Source organism: Capsicum annuum, chromosome 1 (genome assembly GCF_002878395.1).
Source record: "Capsicum annuum cultivar UCD-10X-F1 chromosome 1, UCD10Xv1.1, whole genome shotgun sequence".
NCBI lineage: Eukaryota > Viridiplantae > Streptophyta > Magnoliopsida > Solanales > Solanaceae > Capsicum > Capsicum annuum.
This window is the reverse complement of record NC_061111.1, coordinates 8,314,315-8,341,870: the sequence shown is the minus strand read 5'-3', so window position 1 is coordinate 8,341,870 and position 27,556 is coordinate 8,314,315. Positions and strand designations below refer to the sequence as shown.

Below are 27,556 nucleotides of genomic sequence, written 5' to 3'. Positions count from 1 at the left end.
TTGGGCTTCACGTGCTCACAGACCCGCAGATCACATGCCAAAGAATCCTCGCGGCCAGGGCAGAGCTAGGCCATCGGATGGTTTCATCTGAATCCCTTTGTAAGAAAATATTATATATATATATAAGATTAAAATTATTAAAATAAAATTTAGTTGATTTAAAATCAATATATATATATATATATATGTGTGTGTGTATATATAGAGAGAGAAGAGAATGATAGTCCATCCTATGTGGCATGCCTTAGAGGCCTCAAATGCCATTTATCTTTTTTGTGGGTTTTTTGGCCATTTTTTAATTTTAAAAGATTACATTTTTCTTTTTCCTCATTCTATTTTTTTTTTTTTGGCATTTCATCACCTCATTAATTCTCAACATAATTGCACCACTATTAAAGAAAGAGTTGTTACTAATTTCAAAAATCACATGACTTGTATTTAAAATTCAAAAGGGTTGTAGAAAAACAAGCAAAAAAATTGAAAATATAATATGGATCCAGGAAAGGAATGAAGAACACTTAAAACGTTGAAACACACGAGTGTGATTATTTCTTTGTAAAAGGTCTCAATATTCTTCGTACCACTCTTTTTTGTGATCCTTTTCGCTATTGTAAAAGGTGGTTATATCAATATTTAGATCCTCATTATTTCTGTATTTTCATGATGAATTAATATCCAATTGTAACTCTACTTCATAATTTCATAACTCTTTTGGAGGCCTTCGCTTGATTTCTTACCTATGCACTCCTTGCTTTTGTTGGCAATCTAGAGGGTCATGTGTAATTTTATAAATCAATCAAAATTTTGAGAATAGTTGGCTCATGATGTGGTACTCTAATATTTGTAAGTATCTGGTGGATAGTCGATTATGATGGTTATATTTTTATTATAGAAATAAATTTTTTAAAAGTGTAGAATTTGAATTTGCATTTCTTTCTCTTAGAATATTAATCGGAAAAAATATCAATAAGAGGTTGAGTAATTGCAAGAGGATATACCTATGTTTTTAGACTTAATATTTTACTTAGGCTTGGAGTGAATCTTTTTAACTTGAATTGATTATGTTATGGTGGTTCACTTTACAATTTTGAGCAATTCTTTCTGTTGATATTTAGCTATTATTACAGGGATATGAAGGAATATCAGTATTGTTCGAAAATTAACAGACAGAAGAATCAGAGAAAGATAGAGGGACAAAATTATCAAATGCAATGTTAGTATGCAAATAGCTAAGAAAAAGAAAGCTCCCTTTCCAAATGATTGTTCATTTTTTAATTTTAAAAGATCAAAAAAGAAATCTCTTTTTTTTTTTTTTTGTTTGCATTTCATTACCTCATTAATTCTCAATATAATTACACCATTATTAAAAAAAGAGTTGTTACTAATATCAAAAGTCACATGACTTGTGCTTAAAATCTCAAAAGGTTGTAGAAATACAAGCAAAAACGGTTTGAAAATGTAACCTGGATGCAGGAAAGGAATGAAGAGCACTTAGAACGTTGAAACGCATACACGGATCATTATATTTCTTAACAATTCCGATTTTTGTGTACTACTTTAGCAGAAAAAATAATCTTATGAGTGTGATCAATTAATATTTTGATTGAAGTAAAGGTATGTGTTATTTTTCATGCATAAAGTTTCATACTTAGAATTTTTACTTTATGTTTGTGTATACATCTTTATATTTTTATATATGCATAGTTGAAGAAAATTATGATCTTGGTTTATATCTTATTTCTTTTGAATTTACTCTTGTGAGTTTATTTGTCGATTTATGAACTCAAATAAATTAAAATAGTTGGGTTACATTCGTTTCATTTGTGCCGATAACTATATAATTAAAGACTTATTATTTTTTTTAGAAAGAATTTTCAGTATAGATTTGATAGTATGAGAAATAATAATTTCAAAATCAAAAGGTAAAATTATTTTATCTTGTATGTAATCTCTCTCTCTCTCTCTCTCTCTCTCTCTCTCTCTCTCTATATATATATATATATATATATATATATATATATATATATAAAAGGGTATCAAATTATTGATATGGCATGCTTCTAAAGTCACTATTCACATTTATCTTTTTTCTCATTTTTTTTCTCTTTTATAACTTTTATCTTTATAAATAAATAAATGAATAAATTTAATATGTAATTCAATTCAATGTGTATTCATAGCTAACCCAAAAACGGTACATTTAAACTGCTACTATTTTTTTCTAATAAATATTAGCGTGGCTTTTTCTTTTTCAGTGACTTTCTCCTTTCTAAAGATAAATTTATTTTATCTTGTATTTAAGCTCTCTCTGTCTCTCTCTCTATATGTGTGTGTATAAAAAGAAATGATATGAAGTTGATGATGTGGCATGCTTCTAAAGCCACTATTCACATTTATTTATTTTCTCATTTTTTCTATTATATAATTATAAATAAATAAATAAATAAATAAATTTAATATGTAATTCAATTCAATGTGTATTAGTTGTTACATAAAAAATGGATACATTTAATCTGCTACCATTTCTTTCTAATCAATACAAATATGACTTTTCCTTTTTCAGTAACTTTCTCCTTTTTAATGGAGTATTAACAAAATTATGTGTCTTTTCCTATTCTCTTATTTAAAGACACACTATAAATATCAAATTAAAGAGTTAGAATTATAGTGAAAATATATACAAACATAAGAACATCCTCCTTTTTATTAGTTAAGCAAATTGATTTTGTGCCTTTTTTCATATCGATAATGGAGAGATAAAAGATTGAAAATCAAGAAGAAATGTCAGTCAATCGATCAATACAGAAATATCATCCTTCTTTGTGGTTCGATCCTTGTTCGAATTTCACATGCTCGGAGTCGATATATTGTTAAGTTTTTATTATCGAAGTTATGCATTTTTGTGGATACTCTCTCTCTCTCTCTCTCTCTCTCTCTCTCTCTATATATATATATATATATATATATATATATATATATATATAATTAATTTGACGGATACTCACATTATTTTGTATTAATTATTTTTTTCCTTTATTTTAATAAGATTGAAAAAAATTTCTTTCATATATTTAATGAAATTATATACAGGTAATTATTTCTTCTAAACATATATAGTTGATATTGTAACCCTTTTTATTTTATAATAGGATATAAATTCATTAATTCAAAAAATGTAGGATTTCAAAATGGTGAAAGAATTTTAATTTATACTTTTTTATTTGATAGGGATTGAACATATTAATGAGAGATTTACTATTTTCGATAATGACTACTTTTTTATATGAACTAACTATTATTTTCTTGATCGCTCTTTGCTTTTGGTGAACTAATGTTTTGTTTGTTTATTTTAAAAAAACAAACTATTTTCTTCATTCTTTCGTTCTAATTATGTTAAAAATATTCAAAATATATTATTAGAGAAATTGTAATTTTTTATACTAAAAAGTTCAAAGTTACAAGAGATCAACCAAGATTTTACTCTACTAAATAGCATCTTCTCGCCTTCTACAACTTCTTAAGTAGCAAATTTTTGATATATATTCTATGCCGAAAATATACTATTGTCATTATAATTAAATTGTTTATATATAGTTACATTAATGTAATTTAATCACATTTATTTTTCAAAGTAGGAAAACTTGTGGCTTTGACTATATTAAAAGAATATATATATATATATATATATATATATATATATGTATATGTTGTTCTCCATTAAAAAAATTATAATGTGAAGTATTTCAAAAATGACATGATCATAATTCATAATGAAATTTATTTTTTAATTATTGGTTATTACAACTTTTTCAAAAGTACCTACAAAATATTATGAAATTTGGTCCATATTTTAAAAATTGTATATTGTGGACACATAAAATTTATTTGATCAGATTCATATAAAATTTAAATTTGATCCACATTTTATTGGGTTTAAACTTATTTTGGGCTTAAAAAAATAATAAGCCTATTGTATTCCTTATCAAGGTTCATCTCACCTTGAAATCCAAACTCATCAAGTGACCTGACATCCCAATCAAATCCAAGACCAATGAGACGCTTCCACATGTACAAATGATGTGGAAATCTCATTCAAATTCAATAACCAGTCAAAAGGCGCCAAGTGGCAAAGTGACATGTTTCGGTCAATCACAAGCAACTAGGCCTACCCCCTACAACTATAAATAGGGAAGCAACATAACATTCTGAAGGGAAGAAAATAAAAAGGAGGACATTTTGCAGGCATTGGAGGAAACTTCTGCATTGACTACACAGCTCTTCAACGAATTGACTAACGAAGTTCTACCCGGAGATCAACTCAACTAGACAAAGTGCTGTCAGACAATTCCTGGAGATCTAAACAGATTTCTAGGAGGCTCAAATCATCCTACATTAAAGAATCACGATGCAAAGGCCCTCGAATCACAGAAAAACTTAGGAGAGTAGAATCGAGAGAATAACAAAATTGTACCCACAAAATTCCTTAAATAAAATAATTCTTTTTGTTTATTTTATTTTTGCTTGCAGTTAATTTTCAGCGTCGACAAAAATTTATTACGAACTGATTGGCACGCCCAGTGGGACCAGTTCTGCTCTTCATTTCTTTCTCCTACAAGTCAAAGAAAATCACATATTAAACTACTACAATGGACTTCAGAAAAATTAATGAAGTTTCTTGCAAAAAGTCTACTACTGCCACGTCCACTGAGATCAAACTTGTTGGCCCCATAAATCGACGCAATATCAACGCTTGTGCTTTGGATGGATCCCAATATTTCACCATTTTGGAGATGACAAAAAGGAGAAAATCTCAAATTTTGGCAGTAACTACAACCCCTGGGGGCAACTTTGCATCTATTTTATTAGATGAGCCGTCTGAAACTGGCTACAACTTTGGAGAATCTGAAAACTTAATGAATTCTCCAACTTCAACGAAAGTCAACACCTTCATGGTTGATGCAATTGACTTGGATGAGAAGTTTGCAATGATAGAGCAAACAATTGAAGCCTTGAAGAAGTCCGTTGATGAGAAAGATCATCAAATCACCCAATTTATGAGCAAGTTAGATCTCTACAATCCTGGAGAGTCAAATTATAATCTAACACCGCGAGAAAAAGTTGATGGTGAATCTCTCATCAAGACAAGTGACAATTACTGCAATGATCGATCCGCTTCAATGGCTACTCTAACAGTTCAACATCTGCAAGATATGATTGCAAATACCATCAAGGCACAATATGACGGTCCGTCACAAAATTTTGTAGGATACTTAAAGCCGTATTCTAAGCGAATCGAGGGCTTTCCGATGCCAATTGGATATCAACCACCAAAGTTTCAACAATTTGATGGAAAGGGAAATCCAAGGCAACACATCGCTCATTTCGTTGAGACTTGTAGCAGTGCTAGTATACATGACGATCTTCTTGTTAAGCAATTTGTTCTCTCCTTGAAAGGCAACACTTTTGATTGGTACACAGACTTGGAGTCTGGATCAATTGATTGTTGGAAGCAACTAGAAAGTCAGTTCCTAAATCGCTTCTACAGTACCCGTCATATGGTCAGCATGATGGAGTTGACAAACACAAGATAAAGTAAAGATGAGTCTGTACTGGATTACAAAAATCGCTGGCGAACATTGAGCTTTGATTGCAAGGATCAAATTTTTGAAACTTCCGCGGTTGAAGTTTGAATTCAGGGGATATGTTGGGGCCTTGTGTATCCTCTAAGAAATTAAGCCTCGAACTTTTGAAGAATTAGCTACGCACATTCATGACATGGAGCTAAGTATTGCAAGTCATAGAATGACGTCACCTGCTTTTTTATCCTAAGAAAGAAGTCAGGAAATTCGAAGACTCATCTGAAGACCAAATTGGGGAATCTATAACGACAAGTGTGAGTTTTACGAAGTCGCCTACAAGAAAAAAGTTAATAGAGGAAGCTCAAAAGCAACAAATGCGAGAGGTGAAAAATTAAACAACCTTGAAAGAGTTACAAGCAAGGGTATATCCTTTTTTTCACTCTGATGTTCCTGAAATTCTTGACGAGTTGTTAGCCAAAGAAGTCATTGAACTTCCTAAATCAAAGCGACCTGAAGCATCAAACAAAGTCGATGATCCTAAATACTGCAAATTTCACCTTATTGTTGGTCATCACACCACAAAATGCTTCATATTAAAGGAAAAGATCATGACATTAATGCAAGAGGGAAAGATCATCATTGATGATGGCGATATAGTTGACGCAAATCATGTTAGCGCCAAACTGCACCATATGAAAGGTTCAATTTCAAAAGCTCTACAAGCCATGCACTCTGTGGAGTCACCAAACGTTGAAAAAATCATCAAGCTATAATTTGGGAGCTTTGACCCAATTAGGGTTCCAGCCTTGAAGAAAACAATGAGCAAATCAATGCAAAATGACTTCTTCAATAGCAAGAAGGGTGATACTTGGATATTGACCGCTCGCAAAAGAAAAAAATGTCAAAAGGCTTCTAAACTCCAACTTTCAAAAGTCGACACAAGATCAAGTAGAAATCTGTTTCAACTAATGGGGCAATAAATACCAAACTGAAGTGCAGCCATACTCCATTACAAAGGGTTGGAAGGAAAGTTACATTACAAGAATTCTTCCCCAAAATGCTCCTTACTGCACGAGCTTAAACTGCAAGTCAAAAATGCTCCTTGCTATACGAGCTTAAACTACAAGTCAAAATATTGTTTAAGACACGAACATAAACTGCATGATGTTCCTCGACGCACGAACCTAAACTAGAAGTTAAAATGCTCCTCGACACACGAGCCTATACTGCAAGTCAAAATGCTCTTTGATGCACGAGCCTAAACTGCAAGTCAAAATGCTCCTTAAGGCATGAGCATAAACTACAAAATGCTCCTAGATGCACGAGCCTAAATGGTAAGTCAAAACGCTCCTTAAGGCACGAGCATAAACTGCATGATGCTCCTCGATGCACGAGCCTAAACTGCAAGTCAAAATGTTTTTTGATGCACAGGCCTAAATTGCAAGTCAAAAATGCTTCTCGATGCACGAGCTTAAACTGTTAGTCAAGACTCTCCTCGACGCATGAGCCTAAACTGCAACTCAAAACGCTCCTTAAGGCACGATCTTAAACTGTATGTCATTCCTGGCCCACATGAGTCTAAATTGAGAACGGCTCTCTAAAACAAAGGAAGGAAAAATATGAATCTTGAATGCATATTTGGAGTCCTTTAAAGATGTCATCTTAAAGCAAAAGGATTCTTCATTATCTCCCAAGCAATAAAGTCTTCTCGATAAGAAAAAGACTTGTGGTACTTTGAATGTTGCTCTAGTATGGCCTTCAACATATTGCGAAAGTGATGCGGCCCAAAACTTGAAGTAGATGATGACATTCATGAAGTATCAAAAATCGGAGGAGAAATAGAATATCACAAGATTTAGGTTGCAACTTTGGAAAAGTGCCTAAGAAAATATAAAGGTTATATGTTGATGGATTTCACGCTTAACGTAGATCAATGAGTATACTTTCCAATGCAAAAAAAATAAAACCTAATTTCGATACTTCCACATCAAGATATGGAATTTATCGTGACACTGTGCAAAGCTAAAATAACCAGCGAAACAAGATTAGAAGGTTGTTTTTGGAGCAATATCTAAGACGATTCGGATGCAACCTAATTGTGGTTATCGTGTGAGACATAGCTCTACGAGTCTACTTTCCAATGCAAAAAATGGAACCTGATTCCGATACTTTCACGTCAAGATATAGAATTTATCGTGACGCTGCGCAAAGCTTAAATAACCAGCGAACCAAGATTAGAAGGATGTTTTGGAGCAATATCTGGGACGATTTGGATGCAATCTGATTGCGATTCCCGCGTAAGACGTAGCTCTACGAGTCTAGTTTCTAAAGCAAAAAAAAATGACTCCTGATTTCAATACTCCTACATCAAAATACGAAATTTATCGTGACGCTGCGCAAAACTGATAAAATAGGACATTGAATTCCATTTTTTATGAATCAAACAACTCATATTTTTGTTCTCCCATCGGAGAATAAATATTTTTGTGGACGTATACCTAGTACTTGCTCACCAAAGTCAGAAAAGGCTACTTCCTGTGTCAATATTATCAAGTGGATGGCACCACGTAAGTGCTCCTGGAAAAGAATGGGATGCTCTCACTCGAAGCCTCTTTATCGTCGAGCCCCATGGAAGAGATACACCACATTCTTGCTTTACAACGATGGACTGCAAACACTTGGAACTTCATCATCACAAGGTCGCAAGAATGACACCAAGTACATGTTAACTGAAGCTAAAATGAAAAACTTTCAGCGTCGTCAAGGATAAAATCAGATCATTCCAAATCACTTTCTTATCAAGCTGTAAGGAAATAGTGCACTAAATGGTTCAACATCAATCATGTCGACTTTTTTTGTCTGACATCAAGACCATTTACATAAACCTGCAAAAAAAAAGGAAGATGTAACACATCTACAGTATTGATCGGATGAAGTTTCTCGGTTCTATGCGAATTGATGCCAACTACGTGAAACTTCAATCTAGCGATAAGTGTTGGTACCAAACGCACAATGCTTCAATTTGACATGATCAACATTGGGAGAAACAAATACCTTTGAAGTCACGGAAATGAAAACACATTCATGAGTACTTCAAGGCTCGCCGTCAAGTTTCGGCAAGCCTACACGTCGACCAACCTTGAAGTAGGAGTCATTTGTGGATACATAATATTTATTGGATCAAATTCATATAAAATTTAAATTTGATCCACATTTTATTGGGTTTAAACTTATTTTGGGCTTTAAAAAAATAATAAGCCTATTGTATTCCTCATCAAGGTCCATCTCACATTGAAGCCCAAACTCATCAAGTGACGTGAAATCCCAGTCAAATCCAAGACCAATGAGACGCCGCCACATGTACAAATGATGTGAAAATCTCATTCAAATTCAACAACCAGTCAAAAGGTGCCAAGTGGCAAAGTGATATGTTTCTGTCAATCACAAGCAACTAGGTCTACCCCCTACTACTATAAATAGGGGAGTAACATAACATTCTAAAGGGAAGAAAAGAAAAAAGAAAAAAGAGGACATTCTGCAAGTATTGGAGGAAGCTTCTGCATTGACTACACAGCTCTTCAACGAATTGACTAACGGAGTTCTGCTCGGAGATCAACTCGACAAGTCGAAGTGCTGTCAGACAGCTCTTCAACGAATTGACTAACGGAGTTCTGCCCGGAGATCAACTCGACAAGTCGAAGTGCTGTCAGACAATTCCTGGAAATCCAAACACATTTCTAGGAGGCTCAAATCATCCTACATTCGAGAATCACGCTGCAAAGGCCCTCGAATCACGGAAAAACTTATGAGAGAAGAATCGAGAAAATAACGGAATTGTACCCGCAAAATTTCCTAAATAAAATTATTCTTTTTATTTATTTTATTTTTGCTTGCAGTTAGTTTTCAGCGTCGACGAAAATTTGTTGCGAACATATATATTCATGTTGATGGTCAATAGTAATTCTTATTAGGTGGTAATAAGTTTAATAAATAATTAAGTAAATAAATTATGACCGCGCGAAGCGCAGACATATTCACTGGTTCTTAAACTAATGGAAAAAATATTAATTGTCATTGATTTTGATGAATTCTATTAAGAAAATATTTTATCATAAATATATTTAATTAATTTTCAACTCTTAAATTAGAAAAAATAGTGAAATTATGGTGACTTTTAATAAGGAAAGGTTTTACCATAAATATATTTAATTAATTTTTAATTCTTAAATATGAAGAAAAATAGTGAAAAGACGATTTTGTCTAAAACAAATATTTTAATGAAAGACAAAAAATTCAAACAATATTTCTAAGGTCGTTCACACTTTTATATTGTGGACATAAATATATATTACAGATAGATATAGATATAGATTATAGATTATAGATATATATTAGCAATTGAACTTTCTTAGTTTATAGATATAGTAAATATCTATAATTATTTACTGTAAACTCAATTATTATTGATATATACATTAATTTAAGTTCTTAGAAAATTCCTAAACTATAAATCTTGATGTCACTTCACTCAAACGACCCCAACCGTAATGCATATTTATCTTCCCAACACTATTCATGCATGCATTCCAACAAAAAATAAAAGATTACTAAAAGGAAAAAAAGGACAATGGCGGTCCACTCGTGATCTAATTTGGTCCTAGGGCAGGTAGCAGAAATTTAAAAAGTAATTCCTACTTAAATTATTTAATTTTGAAGTTGATTATCGATATACATTCATTTCTGAAATTATTTAATTAAAATATATAATGCATTAATTAGATAAAGAGATATATAATTAAAAGTATGTATTTAAAAATTTATGTATTTGAGAATGTATTCAGCTCTTTTAAAAAAAAACTTAAGTAGTTAATAGAAAAAAATTCTAATTTTATATAATATAATAAAGATAAATTATGATTTTACATAAGGTGTCTCGCTAGATATCATAATTAATTAAAGAAAAAAAAAACAAAATTGAAGTAACCATACGTATGATCTGCCGGAGATTGCGCCGCGAAATATGAACTGCTCCCTTCATTTTAATTTATTGTCTCACTTTAACATCAGCATATCATCACACGAAATTTTAACAAACAATAATAAAAAGAGATTTTTTTAAATTTTGTGATATCTTACTGTCCGAAACATGTGATGTTGTCGCCTTTGAAGTCCTTCTATAAGGAAAAAAAAAACTTTTTTGTGTGTGTTTATTTTTTCTCAAAAGATTTTTTTTTTTGAAAATAGATCTTTGACAGAAGAAAATAAGTATTTTTGAGAAATAGAATAAACAGTTTTTCACAAGTTGAGATAAACAGTTTTTCACAAGTTGAGAAAAGTAATTTACATTAGAAAGCCATACTACTCTAAAAAATAGAATAAACAGTTTTTCACAAGTTGAGAAAAGTAATTTACATTAGAAAGCCATACTACTCTAACCATTTCGTTTTAGTTGATATACTTTCTAAAAATATTTATTTTTATTATGTTCTTTAAACACTATTTTTAGTATTAAATAATTAAATAACGTGTATATATTTAAATTTTAAAATATAATTAATAAGACTAATTTGATAAAATAAAATTCTAATTTGTCAAGTCAACAAGGGCCAACTATTTTAAAACAGACCGATTATAATTTTAATAATTTGATCAAACACCAAAATATGCTCAAATTATTTTTTAAATTTATTAGTTAAATCTTGATCTGTTTGTCGTGTTATATTTTTGCAATTAATTACGACAAAACAATTGTTACACTGACGACTCAATCTCATCAGAGTACAAGTGACAAATCATCCATCACTTGATCACGAGACAAATAATAGAGGAAACTGAGCCAAAAAAGCTTCATTATATAATCAGAGTTGGTACTAATATTAATCGCATGTCTTTATCATTTAAAAAATGTAAAATTTAACACCCATAATGACAAAAAGACATTATTCCTTATTCATTAATATTAAGTAGGCGTTTAGACATGATTTGATTGAGAATAAAAAAAATGCATTAGAAGGTCCAAGTTGAAAAAAAAAAGTTGATCTTGAACTTGTGTTTAGAAATGAAGATATTTTTGAAGTTTTATGAGTGATTACTTGAGAAAACCCCTAAAATTTGATTATCAAAGCAAATTTGATATCAATTTAATTAATGGAAATTGATTTAATGAACATATTTACTTAAAATATAATCTCTAAAGATCATTCCAAACATTACCATCAGTGAGATTTGATTTTGTAGTTCTTTACCAAGGTGTTTTTAGTCAATTTTTTTTTTTAAAGATCTTTATTTTCATACGTAAGGTAAGTTTTGGTCATACACATTCGTTGAATATGCAAAGGGTGAAAACAAAGATATTGGTTTACCTAAGTTGTGTTTGTGAAGGGCTATCCAATTGAAGTCTAATCAATATTTTCACCATTACCCTACAGCAAAAATCCCAATGAAGATTATATGTGGATTTCACTTTATGACTTTGCTCATGAAGAGTGACCCACAGCCTACAAAAGTAGTTGAGCTGGACCAGTCCCATCACCTATTGCACTAATGATAAATCATTTATTATACAGCATGCCCTCCAAATTCAAGCATCTTTTCTAGGAAAAAGAAAGAAAATCCCACAACCACCAAAAAAGAATTGAGTGATAAAAGAAGTGATAGAAATACTTATATAAATGAAGTTATCTAATACTTATATTAGATGAAACTTGAGCAAGTGAGAAAAAGCAAGAGCATTCTTAGTTTAAGCTCATACGGTAGGGCTGCCTCGTTTGAATTTGCTTGTCTGATTTTTATTTGAGAAAGTAAAAAAAAAAGTTTGAATCTAATAATTTTAAATTAAAGATATGTAAAATGTATCAAAATATCATTAATTTTGCAGTCTTAAACATATTGCGCCAAAAGAGTTACTAAAAAACTGAAAAGATGCTTCTAGTTAATTGGACCGAAAAGAAAAACAAGAGAGACAAATTAAAACGGAGGCAGTTGTACTATACAAAAGTGAAAATGAAAGCTCATACAAGCAAGAAGATATTATTACATTCACATAGATAGTGACCACGAAATTAAGCTGCACTATCTTTTCATTGCAGCTACAAACTTGGAACTTTTTCTCACAAACCCTGCTACAACAGTATACATATTACTACTATATTTTTACCTCTAGACACAAAGCCCCAAATTCATACTTAATTTTTTTTTTAAAAAAAATAGACTTTACACATCAAAAGTACTCAAGGCTACTGGCAACCTCACTTTAGACTTACCAACCATTCGAGGTTTACTGATCCGACTAATTCAAACTTTCACTAAGGCCAAGAAGCGTTCCCTATAAGGAATTTCTCCGTGACACTAAGGACTATTCGAGATTGTCCTAGGTCGATGTCGATCCGCAAATCGATTAACCAAAGCAAGTGCATTACTAGTAACTTGTGCAACATGAAGTATCCTCACCCTTAAAGCAGCCTTAACATTTCCATTCATACCAGGTCCTGAAAATCCATCAAGACAAGTATTTTCATCAGTAAGTGCAGCACTTACCCAAGTCTGTACATTACTAACATGCCACATAAAATCCTGTCCTGCTGAAAATTGACCAGTATGTCCAAGTTCTGGAATTGATTTATTTATCTGATCAACACTATCACTCATAGTGTCCAAACAGTCTTTAACTGCTTGTTTTTCTCTTGGCTTTAGACCACGTATTCTATTTAACTTCGATACAAATATCGTAGTGGATTTTGCTCTGCTTAAACTAACTGATAAAGCAGCGTGAGCTAATTGTTTCTCACTTTGTTTAACAGTGTTAGCAAAAGCTGAGAGGCATTGGACACATAACACAGGGTAAAGTGTGGATTTACATGAACTTTTGATGAATTTTATGGCAGCTGGATTTGAGGTCATGGATGGTTTAGCCATGGTATGATAAGCAAGAAAACATTGGAAGGACATGAATATTATTAGCAAGTGAAGACTATGGTTACCCATGGTTTTTTTTTCCTCTCTTTTTTAGGGATGAAAATCTTGTAGTGGATCTACTTTTTAGTGTAGTGTTATAATGTGAGTATGGTGAAGCTTTATATAGAATTTAAAAGGGTCACTAGTTATTTTATTCCAAAGTAAAAGGATTCGTTTGGGCTGGGTCCACTAAAAAAGTTTAGTGGTGAAAAATATCACTGAGGTACTTTAATTTGGATAATGCTATTGAATTTGTATGTGAGGTTTGAGGTTCAAGAAAAAATACTAAAATCACAAATGGTTAGAGTTGAGGCATTTCTGCCTGAAATCAAGGCAAATTTATTAAATTTCAGTCTTAGGTAGTTGTTCCAAAATGGCAGATTTGGAATTTATGCACTACATAAATCGCTCAAATGGTGATTCCAACGTCAGATTTATATGTACTTTGAGAGGTAAAACGTAGAGAACATACTATCTATCAATCGAGGCAGATGTAGAGGATAATTAAATTATATGCTGTTAAAATTTAATAGCTTTGGCTCAATCTTTATATACGAGTAAAATAAATTCACAAATAGCATAAGGATTGCCGGTTACGACTTGCCTAACATAGTACTAACATGCTTGAAAAAGCTAGCAGCAATATTCTAAAGTAAAACAAATGGAAATATCTTCTTTCTTGTGGGTAATAATCTCCCAGTTTTCACATCATCACATGTCCCTTTTGCTTTTGCCACTTCTTTCGATGCATCTTTCAAGCTTTCCACCTTAATATTTCTCAAAAAAAAATCTGCCATTATATATTGCAACTTGGAAGAGTTAATAATAGAAATGATCCTAAATTTGATATCAAATTATAATTTTGATCTTAAATTTTGATAGTACATAAATAAGATTTTTAACTATTTAAAATCTGAACAAATATGACCTCTGATTTTGCAACCCATGCGTGAGTCTCACTCGCACCTACGTGGAAAGGTAATCTAATCACACGGTGCCATGTCGTTAAAAGGGCTGACTTGGAGATAGATCATATTTATGCAATTTTGAATAGTTAAAGGTCATATTTGTGCACTATTAAAGTTTTGCTTTTTGTGTTAAAATGACGTCGTTTTTATTATTATTATTATTATAGCCACTAACAGGGATCGAACCCGCACAATAGGCCGAAGGAAGCGCCCAAGAAGAGCAAATAACACCGCTGGGCTATCGAAGTGTCTTGTTTCATGTGATTCAACATTAATATACGTACATAAATATACATTTTCTATCTTATATATATACAACGTAATTTTTTTACCGAGGGGGTTCCGGTGAATCCCATGGCAACCACGTAGGTCCACCACTCGTTAATTTAATAACGTTTTAATAATGTTAATTTAATAACATTTTAATTACGTTAATTTGATAACGTTAGTTTAATATACTACTACTATTATCCTTAATAACATTAATTTAATAACGTTTTATTAAAACTATAATTTTTTATTATTATTAGTATAGTTTCATCTTTAATTTAATATTTAAATAAATGATATTTAGATATATTATATAACTTAAATTCGTCCTCTGCTTTGTAATATATATACATACCCGCTCGATTTTTTCGTATGAGGCTGACCCGCCTAAGTAATAAATCTTTAATATTGCTTTTTTTCCGCAATGACAAAAGAAATTAGATGTCATATTCATCTTTGAGCTGAAAATAATGAAAAAATAATAGTGAAGAGTCATTTAAAGGTCATATTTGTGCATTTTTGAATAGTTAAATGTCATATTTGTGCACTGTCAAAGTTTAAGGTCATATTTATGTATTATTTCCTTAGATTTTAAGCTGGACGCGCCCAATTTTGCGTGTTGAACACGCATTTTACCACGTAGGATTGAAGGTCATATTTGTGTAGTTTTGAATAGTTAAAGGTTGTATTTGTGCACTGTCAAAGTTTAAGGTCAAAATTATAATTTAGTATCAAGTTTAGGGTTATTTTTATGTATTAACTCCAACTTGGAATGTGGTCTAAGTTTATGATATCTCTTTGCTTCTTTACTTTTTAATTTCGGACAAAGGGAAGTTTTGAAGTAACGCTAAAATTTTATTTCTGTATGATAAAAGTAACTAACTTCTACTAATGTTTGAATTAAGGTAAATTATCTATATCACACCGTCAAACCTTCTCTAAATTCTTCGTGAATGGAGCATGCTTCGTGCATTGAATCATTTTTCTTTTAATTTTTTTTTAAAAGAATTTGGTCGCCTCAAGCTTATCACCAGTTAGATAGACATGAACAAACTTTTAATGTAACGTAGTATATGTCTAAACACACCAACGTGTGCCTTGTCTACTTGTCAGAAAGAAACTTGAGAATCAAGTGTACCTAGTGGGATTAATCTTACAGCACAACAGGATAGGTATCAAAGTCCAGTAGATTAATTAATTATGAAACTAATCTTTTGTTAGGCAATTAATACAAGAGGTTTAAATAGAATCTTTGACCAACACGTGACTAGAAATGTAATAGGGGAAAAAAATAGACTAGGTGATTACTTCCTGGATGGTTCTCGATTGTTCTTAAATTGAGAACAAATTAAAAAGTCAAAATTGACTACACTCTCCGTTTTATTTTATGTGGCATTACTTGTCTTTATGAAAATTTTTGATCTAAAACGTTTCTTAAATATTTGTGTGGTTATGAATCATTTTATTAAGAGTAAAAGAAGAATTTTAAGTTAAATTGTTTCTAATTAGAATAAGGTGACATTCTTTTTGGAATAGACTAAAAAGAGATGAGGGAGTAACATTTTTTTGTGATTTTGGTCTGTGCCTCGTGTCTCGAAATGTACCAGCTGTTGAAAACATTAGTACCTCTGTTATTGTTATTCATGCATGTGGAAGGTTCACCTACTAACCAATATATTATGGTTGATGAACAGGCAATATTATAGAAGAAGGACCCCGTACATATTTGCAAGAGGGTCTGGTAATAACAATAATAATACTCATAAATAAGTGCTGGCAGCCAGCTATGATGATACAATTAATAGAAATGAAAGAAGCAGCTGATAACACATCCAGTACTGTAATAAAATTTCAACCATAACCAAATTATAATAGACGAAGGGGAGCCATGGAGTAACGGTAAAGTTTCCTCCATGTGATTAGGAGGTCGCCGACTCAACCTGCGGAAATAGTCTCTTAGGCCGCATGCACTAAATACTTGTAGTTAGATCCTTCCGTAGTGCAGCAGGCTGCTAGTGCTTCTATGAGTCCTACGAATTTGGACTAGCCAGGCCAACGGGTTTGAGATACTGAAATGGATATACAAAAAAAAATAAAAAATAAAATCCAGACTAACTATTTCAGCTTTTATGTTGCATTAGGTAATTTGCACCTGTCTATGAAGCGATGAAAAGACTATTAAATGTTCACTTTACAACAAGACCTAAGACATTGCCTACAACTGAAGCAGACTATTTTTTAATCCTTTCTCTGAATTATGATGGAGTTGGCTTGATGTTGTTAATTGTTATGGTTGGCTGTTAACATAGATCCGGCTTTGGGAACATCACTAACTCAGAAGGTCTTGGTGATCTATAGTTGTATGAAAGGACAAAATTCTAGAAATCAGCCCCACTAGTTTTCTTGCTTAGTGATTCACTGAGGGTTCTCACTCCTCTCAATAAAATGTCCCTCCATTTCACAGTGTAAAATCTACTCTCTTCATCTCATATTACTTGGCATGTTTGCCAAAAATTGTCTCAAAATAGTTCACTTGCTTAAAAGACAAACATGCCAAGTCATATGACATGGGGGAGTAGTAAACATAACATTTCTACTCAAGTACCTTGACAAATTTTGATGGGTAATTATGACTACATTCTGCTAGCAAAAGAAGTGCAGCCCAGTGTACGAGGCATTGCGTGAATGTAGGGTTCGGAGTAGGGTGACACCTCAAGGGTGTAATGTATGCATTCTACATTGATGCAAGGGTCAGTCGCTAATTCCACAACTTTTACCCGTGATCTTTAGGTTTCACGGAGACAACATTATCGTTGCTCCTAAGCTCTCCCCTTAACATTTTAGTAGTACCTCCAAAAAAGTTAAATGACTTTCTAGGCGTTCAAAATATAGTTGAATTGTCACTTTCAGTAAAACATGATTTCACACTTTCAAACTAACAAGGAAGAAGAAGAACATGGATTTTCGGTTACATGGTTACTCCTCATTCTTTCCCGCTGTGATTTTCACAAATGATGGGGATACGTACTCTCTTTCTTATCATTACAAGGGATTCATTTTAAGTTCATTCCTACAAAATTTTGTAGTATACTTCTACATTACTGAAATATAAACAACGAACCAGAAATTCTCACCATTCCTCTGTATAAAAATGAGACGAGCATTTGATAATCTTCAGATGAAACCTATACTGTTAGGTACTTCAGAACAAGTCTCCTCAGCTTTTCCATGTATTCCGCTGCTTGCTTCTGCGATTCCAAGGAAAGACAGTTCAAAGTTAGATAGTAGTATATTTAAAGCTTCTATGCAAAATGATCAGTAACTTCACTAAAAGACGATGAACTCCCAAATTACAATGATGGTGTTGATAAGTAGCCATTGGCAAGCTTTTAACACATCCATCGTACATCCCTTTGGAGAGGAACAAATATCTTTAGAGATGAAGTGTATCAAAGTGAATGTCAATGAAGGACTCGGACCCCAAAAAAGAGTTGAGTGAAGGAAAATCGAACGACTTGATCAGGATTAGTCTGAACAAAGATGAACTAACAAAGAAATGATAGAAATTTCTACATGTAACTCAAGATTCCGTTGCCTCTTTATTGACAAAAGATTGACAATTGATTGGCTAGAAACTTCAATTCAAAGGCCATTAGACCGCTCAGGAATGTGGTAAGCTGATAATGGCAATTCACTTTCCACGCAGAAAGGAAGAGACCCATAGAATGGCAGAGGCAAATAGAGCTTTTGCACATTATTTGTTAATTCATTAAAGGGATCAGATGCTATGAGAAACATTTAATAGCTGGTGCAATACCATTTCTACCCAACCAATTCTCAGCCCAGACAAGGAAGCATATTATTTGGATCGATGATATTATTTTCTTTTTCAGCATATTATTTTCTTTGGGTCGATGATATTACTATTAGGAGAAAGCACGACATACCCCTGAAGTACACTGAAGTCTTAAAAAATTGTGTGCATTTATATGTCAGTTATCTATGCTCAGTATGAAAAGGTACCTCTTTTCCCTTTTCGAATAACATTTTTCTACTTAGGTTTCAGTTATTTATTATGTTGCACCAGTGTTTTCGAAAAATGCATCATCCACCCATAGAACTTCTATCTGCATTTTATGAAATTTGCTTGTCTCACCTGGTTAGCACTATGTGCAGTTGCGATGTTTTCATCAAGAAGCGTCAACAAGGGTCTATTCAGCTGATTCCTCTCAACCAAATCCAACAGCTGCTCAAGAAAACGGAACAACAAAATCCAAATTCAGAAACAACATTAAGAAAATATACAAACCACACATACAAAAACACGTACAGTTGCCTTGACATCCTTTGAAGTAAAAATCTCGGTTAAGTTCTTCCTTGTTGCTACAAGATCTGCTTGCAATTTATCATAAGCTTCTGCAGGGAAATGACACAATAGTATGGCAGAATGTCAGAAGTACTCTACAGGATAACTTATTATTGAGACTTCATCCTCAACTGTATTTGGGACGTGAAACATGCATGCCTATGTAACACATGCTTGAGCGGTTGAACCCCTCCCTCCTCCTTCCCCCATGTTAATCATGTGATAATCGCCATGATTTCAGTGCGATGCAGGATACACACCGGATTTGGTCAATTCACCTAGATGTGTAACTACAACTTTAGCCGAGTCACCTGCCGGGAAGCATAGGTTGCCTAGATTCTCTTATGCAGAATCCGACTTCTAGATCTGCTCATATACCCATACTCATTTTCAAGTAAAATAGTCTCGACTCTGGAAAACTCCAGCAAAAGAGCAACTTAAACAGTCAATTTATCAGACCTGTTGCTTCCTGCAGGGCCGTCTGCAGTGTTTCCAGTTCAATTAATCTGTCTTCCACGTCCTGCGAAAATATCATGGTCAGTATCATTCACTTACATATCGACTCGCACTAAATCAAGCAAATTGTCAGTAAAAACCTGAGTTTTGTTTACAGAAAATCGCAGCTTTCCAAGTTCGACTTGCAGATGGTCAAAAAATTCTTTGTTCAATCTGCAAACTAAGGTATGTTAGAAACTTTCAAGTAAAGAAGATAAAACTATAGAAGGGACACACGAGAAATCCATGCAATTTGATGTTATAAAGGTCTGGTCCCAATCCTCTACAAAATGTTGGCAAAGTTTAATTAGGTCAAGTAACAATACTTCCCAAATCTTCATAACATAAAGGTCAAGAAAATGGACGATGATAAAGAAATACTCCTCCTCTATCTTAAGAGGGATCAGTTTGATTTTTATACTAAGTCTAGCTTTCTTTTTCTGCACAAGTATACAGAAGACAGACTCGAAACATGCATGCATTTTCATGATCACAGAATGATCAAAAGCAAAAGGCGGCAACCTTGAATACTCGACTGTCAAACACCCAACAGAGTTGAACCAGAACTAATGCAGCAAAGACTCAAACAAATTATATCAGTTTCCGGTTTTGCCACGAGCAGTAAAATGTTACCACCTGTGTTGTGACTTGGAGAGTAGATAACTCACCGTGGTCTCAGTCTTGCAACCTCAAACTCGATCTCCTGCGCTTCAGTGTCAAGAAAAAACTCCACAAGCCCTTCCACTGTATCCGGAATCACTCGTGACTATGATCAGCACGAAATGAGCAGATTAGACAAAGATATACATTAACATTTGCATCCACAAGTCATAACAAAAGGGAAAGAGATCCAAAGATGTCTTATTGACTACTCCACAAATTGTTGCAGACCTAATTTATAGTAATAAGTAAAATGTTCCCTCTCTTGCAGGTTAATATGAAGTGGTATCATCAACTTCAACATGTTTTCAAGTAGTACGTCTTATAATCACTCTGCATCAACAAAACATTTCCACGTACTTGGCACAAAAAAAGAATGATTCCAAGCGCATTGAGTGATCGAGGTGTTGCTGGCCTAATATAAATAAAAACAGGTTTGGATGGTTATTATCTGTTGTATCGGATTGTGTTGTTGGTTTAAATACGATACAATTTGGTATGATCACATCTTATTATTTTTCTCATTTTGTCCTTACTTATTAGTCCCTATTTTATTCTTTACCCACCTTTTTATTTTAGCTCTACTTCGATACCTATTTTTGCTGTATGTTTATCTTCAAATTATTGATATATGAGTTATGACATTACGTAACAACGAAAAACTATACAATTATCCAAATGTTATATACATTAAAATAATACAATACAGTAAAATACAATATACACTGAAACAATAAAAAAATGCAATCCATTATGAAACAATAATGTTAAAACCAACCAAACAACGTCTTAATATATATATGAATAATGAATTTATTCAGAATCCAATAAGCTTCGACAGAAAATACCTCACGAAGAGCTCTGCGACGCTCTTTTTCTTCACGTACTTGGCGTTCAAATTCTTCTCTAGCAGCAGCATCATTCTCAAGGCGTCTCTGGAACTCGAGTCGGGCTATATGACCCGTTTGTCGCGGACCCAATATTCCATCTGGATCCTGTAATTCATAAAATCAAATTCACCAACTTTATCATGCAACTCGGGGGTCGTTTGACCGCTGGTTTGGAGGTGAATCATGCATGTATTATATCACAGTAATATCAGATTTGGTAGCTAGTTAGAATGTCAATTACTCATCTATAAAATTAATAGTCTAGATAATATCTATTCGGAGAATATAGGGTGGAATAACTGATACATGTAAAAGTTATGCGTAGTCCATGTATGTCATGCAAAATAGAAGGTGGAATGACTAATACATACTCCGTTCATTCCTAAAATGTAAGCGTTTCTTTTACTTGGACACACCCTTTAATAAACTACTCACTCCTTACGCCTAATTAAATTTCATATCTTTCTAAATTGACATTAATTATTACTCTATTATATTTAAACTAAAGGACATATTAAAAAGTTTATGATCAAAGTATTCTAAAACTATTAAATATACATTTATTTAAGAATAAAATCACAATCCTTTTGAACACTTATACAAGAAAGGAGGGAGTATATAACTAATACATGAACGACTCATCTCTGCCTAACTAATACCTGCATAAATTAATACATAAATGTCATTGTAACTAATACTAATACCTGCATATCTATTACCAACAAGCTACTGAACAATGATGACGACAACAACAACAACAACATACGCAATGTATTCTCATAAAGTAGGATATTGGGAGGGTAAAGTGTACGCAGTCCATTCCACTACCTCAGATGAAGTAGAGAGGTTGTTTCCGATAGACTCACAGCTCAGAACAAACAATAGTATAACAAACAAAAAAACATAAAAATAAACAATAAAATTGGATAGCACGCTGCTAGCTAATTAAAGAAACAAGCCACCAATAGAGTAATACCATAATAATCTATCTATTGGAGGTCACAAACATCATCAAAACACTACGGACAAGAAACTATGGGCACAAATACAAGAAAGCTACCGAACGACTCGTTAGATTATTATTATTGAAAGAGGCATGGGAAAAGTAAAGTAAAAGAGGAGATTACGTACCCATTCTAGTCTACCAGCACATCGAATTGGATTTACGAAAATCTTGGGTTTTACGAATTTGGGCCTGTTGAATTGAGCTCCAATGGCGGAACTAGTAAATCCGATGCCGAATGCTGCTGCTGTGGCCATCGTTGGCCGTTAATTCAGAGCTTTCAAATGTCTGGTTGTTGAAGTTGGTTAGTTTCCCGGTGCTTTATCCGTTACAGGGCACACACTCTTGACTCTTATCTAGAGTTTCTTCTTTTTATATATAGAAGAAACTTTACTTTTTTTCCTTCCATTTATTTGGTATTACTCCCTCCGTCTCATTTTTTATTTATGTGTGACTATTTGATCGGACATGAAGTTTAAGAAATAAGTAAAGACTTGATATTTTTTATCAAATTATCTTTCATTAAAATAATGTACTATTATTATTTTTAATTAAATGGACTCTTATAAGTGGGACAAATAAGAGTGAAAGTGTAATTGTGTCTTTAAATAGTTATCAAATAAAAAAATGTGATATTCTTTTTGGAACGGAAAAAAAGGAAATGATGACACATAAAATAGGGTGAAGGGAGTATTATTTATTACTTTTTACGTCTCAAATTACTTAAAGATTAATTTACTTCAAAATGGTTTGTATGTTTAAAAATTCAAGAGATAATTAATCACTTTTTATATCAGAAGATTCATATAATCACGATTAAATAAGGACATATTAATCAATTTGCATTTCTTATTAGTTTCTCTTTAGAAATTGTGCAAAAAGCAAATATGTCAAATATTTTGAGACCGAGAAACATATAATTTTTATATTATGAAAAACTTTTATAGTCGCATAAATATTATGATCATCAATGAAACTTGGGGGTGCAATTCATCTGAACTCTTTTTGTCGAAAAATCACAGAGCGTATACACATTTAATTATTTTTTATGTTTATAATAGATATTACATGTGATTTTTTATATATATAGTTTGGAATTTCTTTAGTAAAATTCTGGTTTACAATATATTTCAAAAAATTTTGTTTTTAACTTTATGTTAAACAAAGTAAATAAATGAACTATTATTTCCTTCATTTTGATTTATTTGGCCGTATACTAAAAAAAATTTTTAATTTAATTATCATCTTCACAAATAAGGAGAGTTTTATTTTTATTTTTTCATACTAACTTTGATAATAATAAAATGTACTATTAGTAGTTAAATTTAGAATTTCAAAATATAATTAATGAGGTTAGTTTAGTAAAGTTAAATACATCTCTAATTAATATTTTGTAAAAATTACATATATAACGACATGTTTACTAGTATTTACAAAAATCCCAACTATTTTCAAAATTTCATAAAATCACAACTTTTGATCCTTGATGATACATGTTTATTGACTTAGATACATACTACGGATACATATTTCAATTAAACTAACTAGCACTTTTTAAGGGATGTAACAGATAATGTAGCATTAAAACAGGAATTAAGCTAACTAATTATGATAAAAATCAAAATAAAATTTCATGATTTATGGTAATTGGTTTGTTATTCCACCATTCTAAACCAAAACTTTTCCATAATTTATTTTGAAGTTTCAAAAACTTCACGGCTTCTTCAAAACAATCAATCGATCATTTTTTTTTATTTGTTAATTTTGCTTGTGTATTCGAGATGAATATTTCAGTGTTGTTACGTCATTTCGGTATTTGGATTAACAAAATCAACTATGTTGGATATAAGACTGATGGAATCGTGATCAGCTGATACAAGAAAAATAAGAAACCCACGAAGTGGCTTAAAACAGTCCACCAACACACTCCTAAATAGTCCACAAATCACTAAAATCCTTGGACCGATTGGAGACCTCTCTCGGATTTACAACACAACACTAGAATGAAAAGATAACAAGGTGTTTGACACCTATTTCAGCCAACCCAAACTAGCTTAACAATTCATAAAATGAAGAACAAGAAGGCAGCAATTTCAGCCAACAAGAACAAACACAAACCGAGAGTAGAGAACATGAACAACACAACAAGTTTGCAAGAATGAAAAGGGTAGATAGTGAGACAAAGATTATTACAAGATTAAGAACCACGTGTATTTCAACACTAACCCCTAATGAATGTAATAATCAACACCACACTCTTACGGTGACCGCCAAGGGAACCAACCCCCACCTCAAGATCTACCGTTTCTAAGCAAAGGTCAATACTAGCTTTTCCAAGCCCTAAACTATAATGGTTATTCCAAGCCCTAACTAAGACTAAACTAAGGTGTTCTACTCTCAAGAGAGGACTTTCGATGTTTCAATATTTCATCATTCATAAACTAATGAGAAAAAACTTAAAATGTTCTATTTATATTATTACAAGACAAGACAAAAATGACAACAATACCCTTAATGGGCGAGGTGGCCATGGAGTGCATTTGGGCCAAGTAAAGTGACCAAAATGCCATTAATTAGGTGACCAAACCGTGAGCCATTAATTGTTATCCAAATCCGTGAGTCCTTAAGTCTTCAATGCTCAAAGCAATCTTCCACTCACAACCTTGTTTATGCTCAAAATGGATCCTCCATACATGTCCATGTGTCCTCGAGGTGACCACGTCTTGATTTTCTAGGTGTTGGCCTCTAAATATGTCATCAAAAGATAAGACGGTCATTCGACTTGTATCATCAACGAATTTGTAACTTACGAAAAACTGATTTTGACAATTGTCGAAGAACTGAAAATCGATGAAACCCGAAAAAAAATTGAGGCTCGTTACAATTTTTATGCCAAAAAGTCATACAAGAAAAGGTATGATATGTTTTTTAGGTATCAGTTGTTGTTAATTATCTCTACGTTAATTTAATTTTATATTTAACGTTTGGTTCATTATTGTTTTATAGTAATTTTTTGTCCTTATGTTAATAAGGTCGAGATACATTTTTAACGCTAATGATACATTTTGCTCATCTTGTATTTGAGTTTATATAGTTCTGATTAATTATGTATCTCGTTTTATTTTAGTTTTATCTATAACAACATACGAAACAAACATAAAAGTTTTGTTTTAGGTACATGTTATACATGTTTGTGCAGTTAATGTATCTAGTAATTTTTTTTTTTTGGCACTAACTGAAGAAAAATAAGTTGAAGTCTTATTTTCATTGATTCAGCTATGTCCTACGATGCCGTTCGGAGGATTGTGTTTGGACTAAAGAAAAACAGGCACAACAAATCAAGTGAAACAATGACATCGAGCAATAATTATTGTGGAAAATGTGGTTATGAAGGTCACAACAGGCGTACTTGTAACTTCTTTCCAAAAGAGGAGTGACAATGTAGTTGACTGGTGAATAATGCTAAATAATTTTTCAGCTTGTTATTGGATTTTTTATGTCTTTGATTCAACATTTTAATTGATAATATTGTTGTTGTTTTTGAATTTTAAGAAAAACAGTTACCGAAATAAATTTTTATTTTCGTACCTTTGTTAATTAGTTATATATGTTTTCATGAGTTCATTGTCGTGACACATCATATAAAAATTAAGATACATTGAACTGATAATGTTGTTAAATTGTATATTAGTAGTTCTGTCATTGTAAATGACTGAAATGAGGAACATTTTGAAAAGAGAAACATTTTTATAGGATGTATGTCTCATAAATTTATAGATACAAGTTTACAAAAATTATATCTAATGTAAAATATAATTTGTCAATATTATTAAGATTTGGTACTATAAGTTCTTATACTTTTTGTTATGCAGGTTAGAGAAAAACATGTATTCGAATTAACAAAAAATTGTTACAGATACATAATAATGCAACATTGTGTTGCTTACTATCATTATATAGTAAAATATGTTTTCTTATACTAGATACATACAATTTAGTAATATGTATCTCATATAAATTTTTAGATACAAGTTTAAATAATTTGTATCACTTGTAAAATCTAATATGTTAATAGTTTTAAGAGTTAGATTTATTAAGTTCTGCTATAATTTGTTATGCACTTTAGAGACAATATATCTTAGTAGAAACAAAAAACGATTACAGATACATAATAATGCAATGTTGTGTTGTTTTCTACCATTATATTGTATTATATGTTTCATTATTCTAGATACATACAATTGTAAAATATTGTAAAATATGTATCAAATACAGTGTCTTTATAAAGTGTAAGAAAAACGTATATCGAAACATAATTATATCTTTAAACGCTTCAGCATTGCATTAAAATGGGTGACAAAGTAGAAGCTTTTAATCATTAAAGCAACATAATGTATGTTTATCTAAATCATTAAAGAAGTATAATGTATGTTTATCTAAACATTACTAACATCATGAAAGTTTATAACACCATCAATGATTTTAATATCCAACTAGCAAATAAATAAACAACTACTGAATATACAAAACACGGTCTGTTTGCTTTGGTGCGAACTTGCTACTTGTCCTTGGTGGATCGTCATTCTCACTAAAGTAGTCATTCTCTGCTTTTTCAGATTCGTACTTGCACAAAAAACTAGCATATCTCAGATGATGGTATTGAGCATCAATATCAGGAGATAGACTGCCTAATTCCTTACTCAGATACTCGACATAGACAACTACAAATACACCACAATCCCTGCATAACAATCACTAATTTAAATAAAAACACCTATATACTCATATATCGAAACATAATTATATCTTTAAATGTTCCACCATTCTTGAGTTGCAAGTTCCTTACGAACGTCAACATTATAGTAATTCACATAAGCCTTATCGATGTAAACATTAAAAAAATAATTTGTGGTAGTGTATCTGTTGGTTGAAAAATTTTTGTTCTTGTACTTATTCCTCAAGTAGTACATGATGACATCCAGATGATGTTCAAATTGTCATCAAATGGAATATATAATATAGCAGGCAACTGTAATGATTATTACTTAGATAAAAATTAAATTATTTTTGTATCTATTGTGATTAAAGGAAAACTGCAGGGAATTGAAAGAGCAACAAATGAAAAAGATACGTATTAATATAGAACGATACATATTTTGTTATTATGTATCTAAAACAAATTACATTCAGCTAAAAACATCTCAAAGTTCTTTTCTCGCAGCAAATCATCAAATTTGACAGAAACAAGTTTCTTTTTGCATGATTTTTGGGTTAAAATAATTCTTTTAACTTGTGCAGTTAAAGTAACAACCTCATCTTATAGACTTTAATGCATCATCATAGATATCACACAATCAGTAATGCATATACTA

The 27,556-nt window shown here is 32.0% G+C and overlaps 2 protein-coding genes across 4 annotated transcripts; both read right to left on the bottom strand.

Moving 5' to 3' along the window:
- Positions 1-12,539: 12,539 nt before the first annotated feature.
- LOC107867230 (21 kDa protein-like) lies at positions 12,540-14,057 on the bottom strand. Its single transcript, XM_047415515.1, has one exon. It carries the CDS (start codon positions 13,560-13,562, stop codon positions 12,927-12,929), a length of 636 nt encoding a protein of 211 aa, XP_047271471.1. The 5' UTR covers positions 13,563-14,057; the 3' UTR covers positions 12,540-12,926.
- A 2,452-nt stretch (positions 14,058-16,509) lies between these two features.
- On the bottom strand, positions 16,510-22,595 carry LOC107867216. 3 transcript variants are annotated; one of them, XR_001673109.2, is made up of 9 exons: positions 22,313-22,595; positions 21,140-21,286; positions 20,300-20,397; positions 19,733-19,805; positions 19,596-19,656; positions 19,101-19,186; positions 18,927-19,016; positions 17,905-18,018; positions 16,510-16,839 (listed from the first exon to the last, which is right to left on the bottom strand). XR_001673109.2 is itself a non-coding variant. In XM_016713369.2 (8 exons), exons 1-8 carry the CDS (start codon positions 22,439-22,441, stop codon positions 17,956-17,958), a joined length of 747 nt encoding a protein of 248 aa, XP_016568855.1. In that variant the 5' UTR covers positions 22,442-22,560; the 3' UTR covers positions 16,510-17,955. The 3 variants fall into 3 exon arrangements, 1 of the variants encoding a protein (XP_016568855.1); XR_001673114.2 differs by having other exon boundaries at positions 16,510-16,813; positions 22,313-22,559; XM_016713369.2 differs by having other exon boundaries at positions 16,510-18,018; positions 22,313-22,560.
- Positions 22,596-27,556: the final 4,961 nt, after the last annotated feature.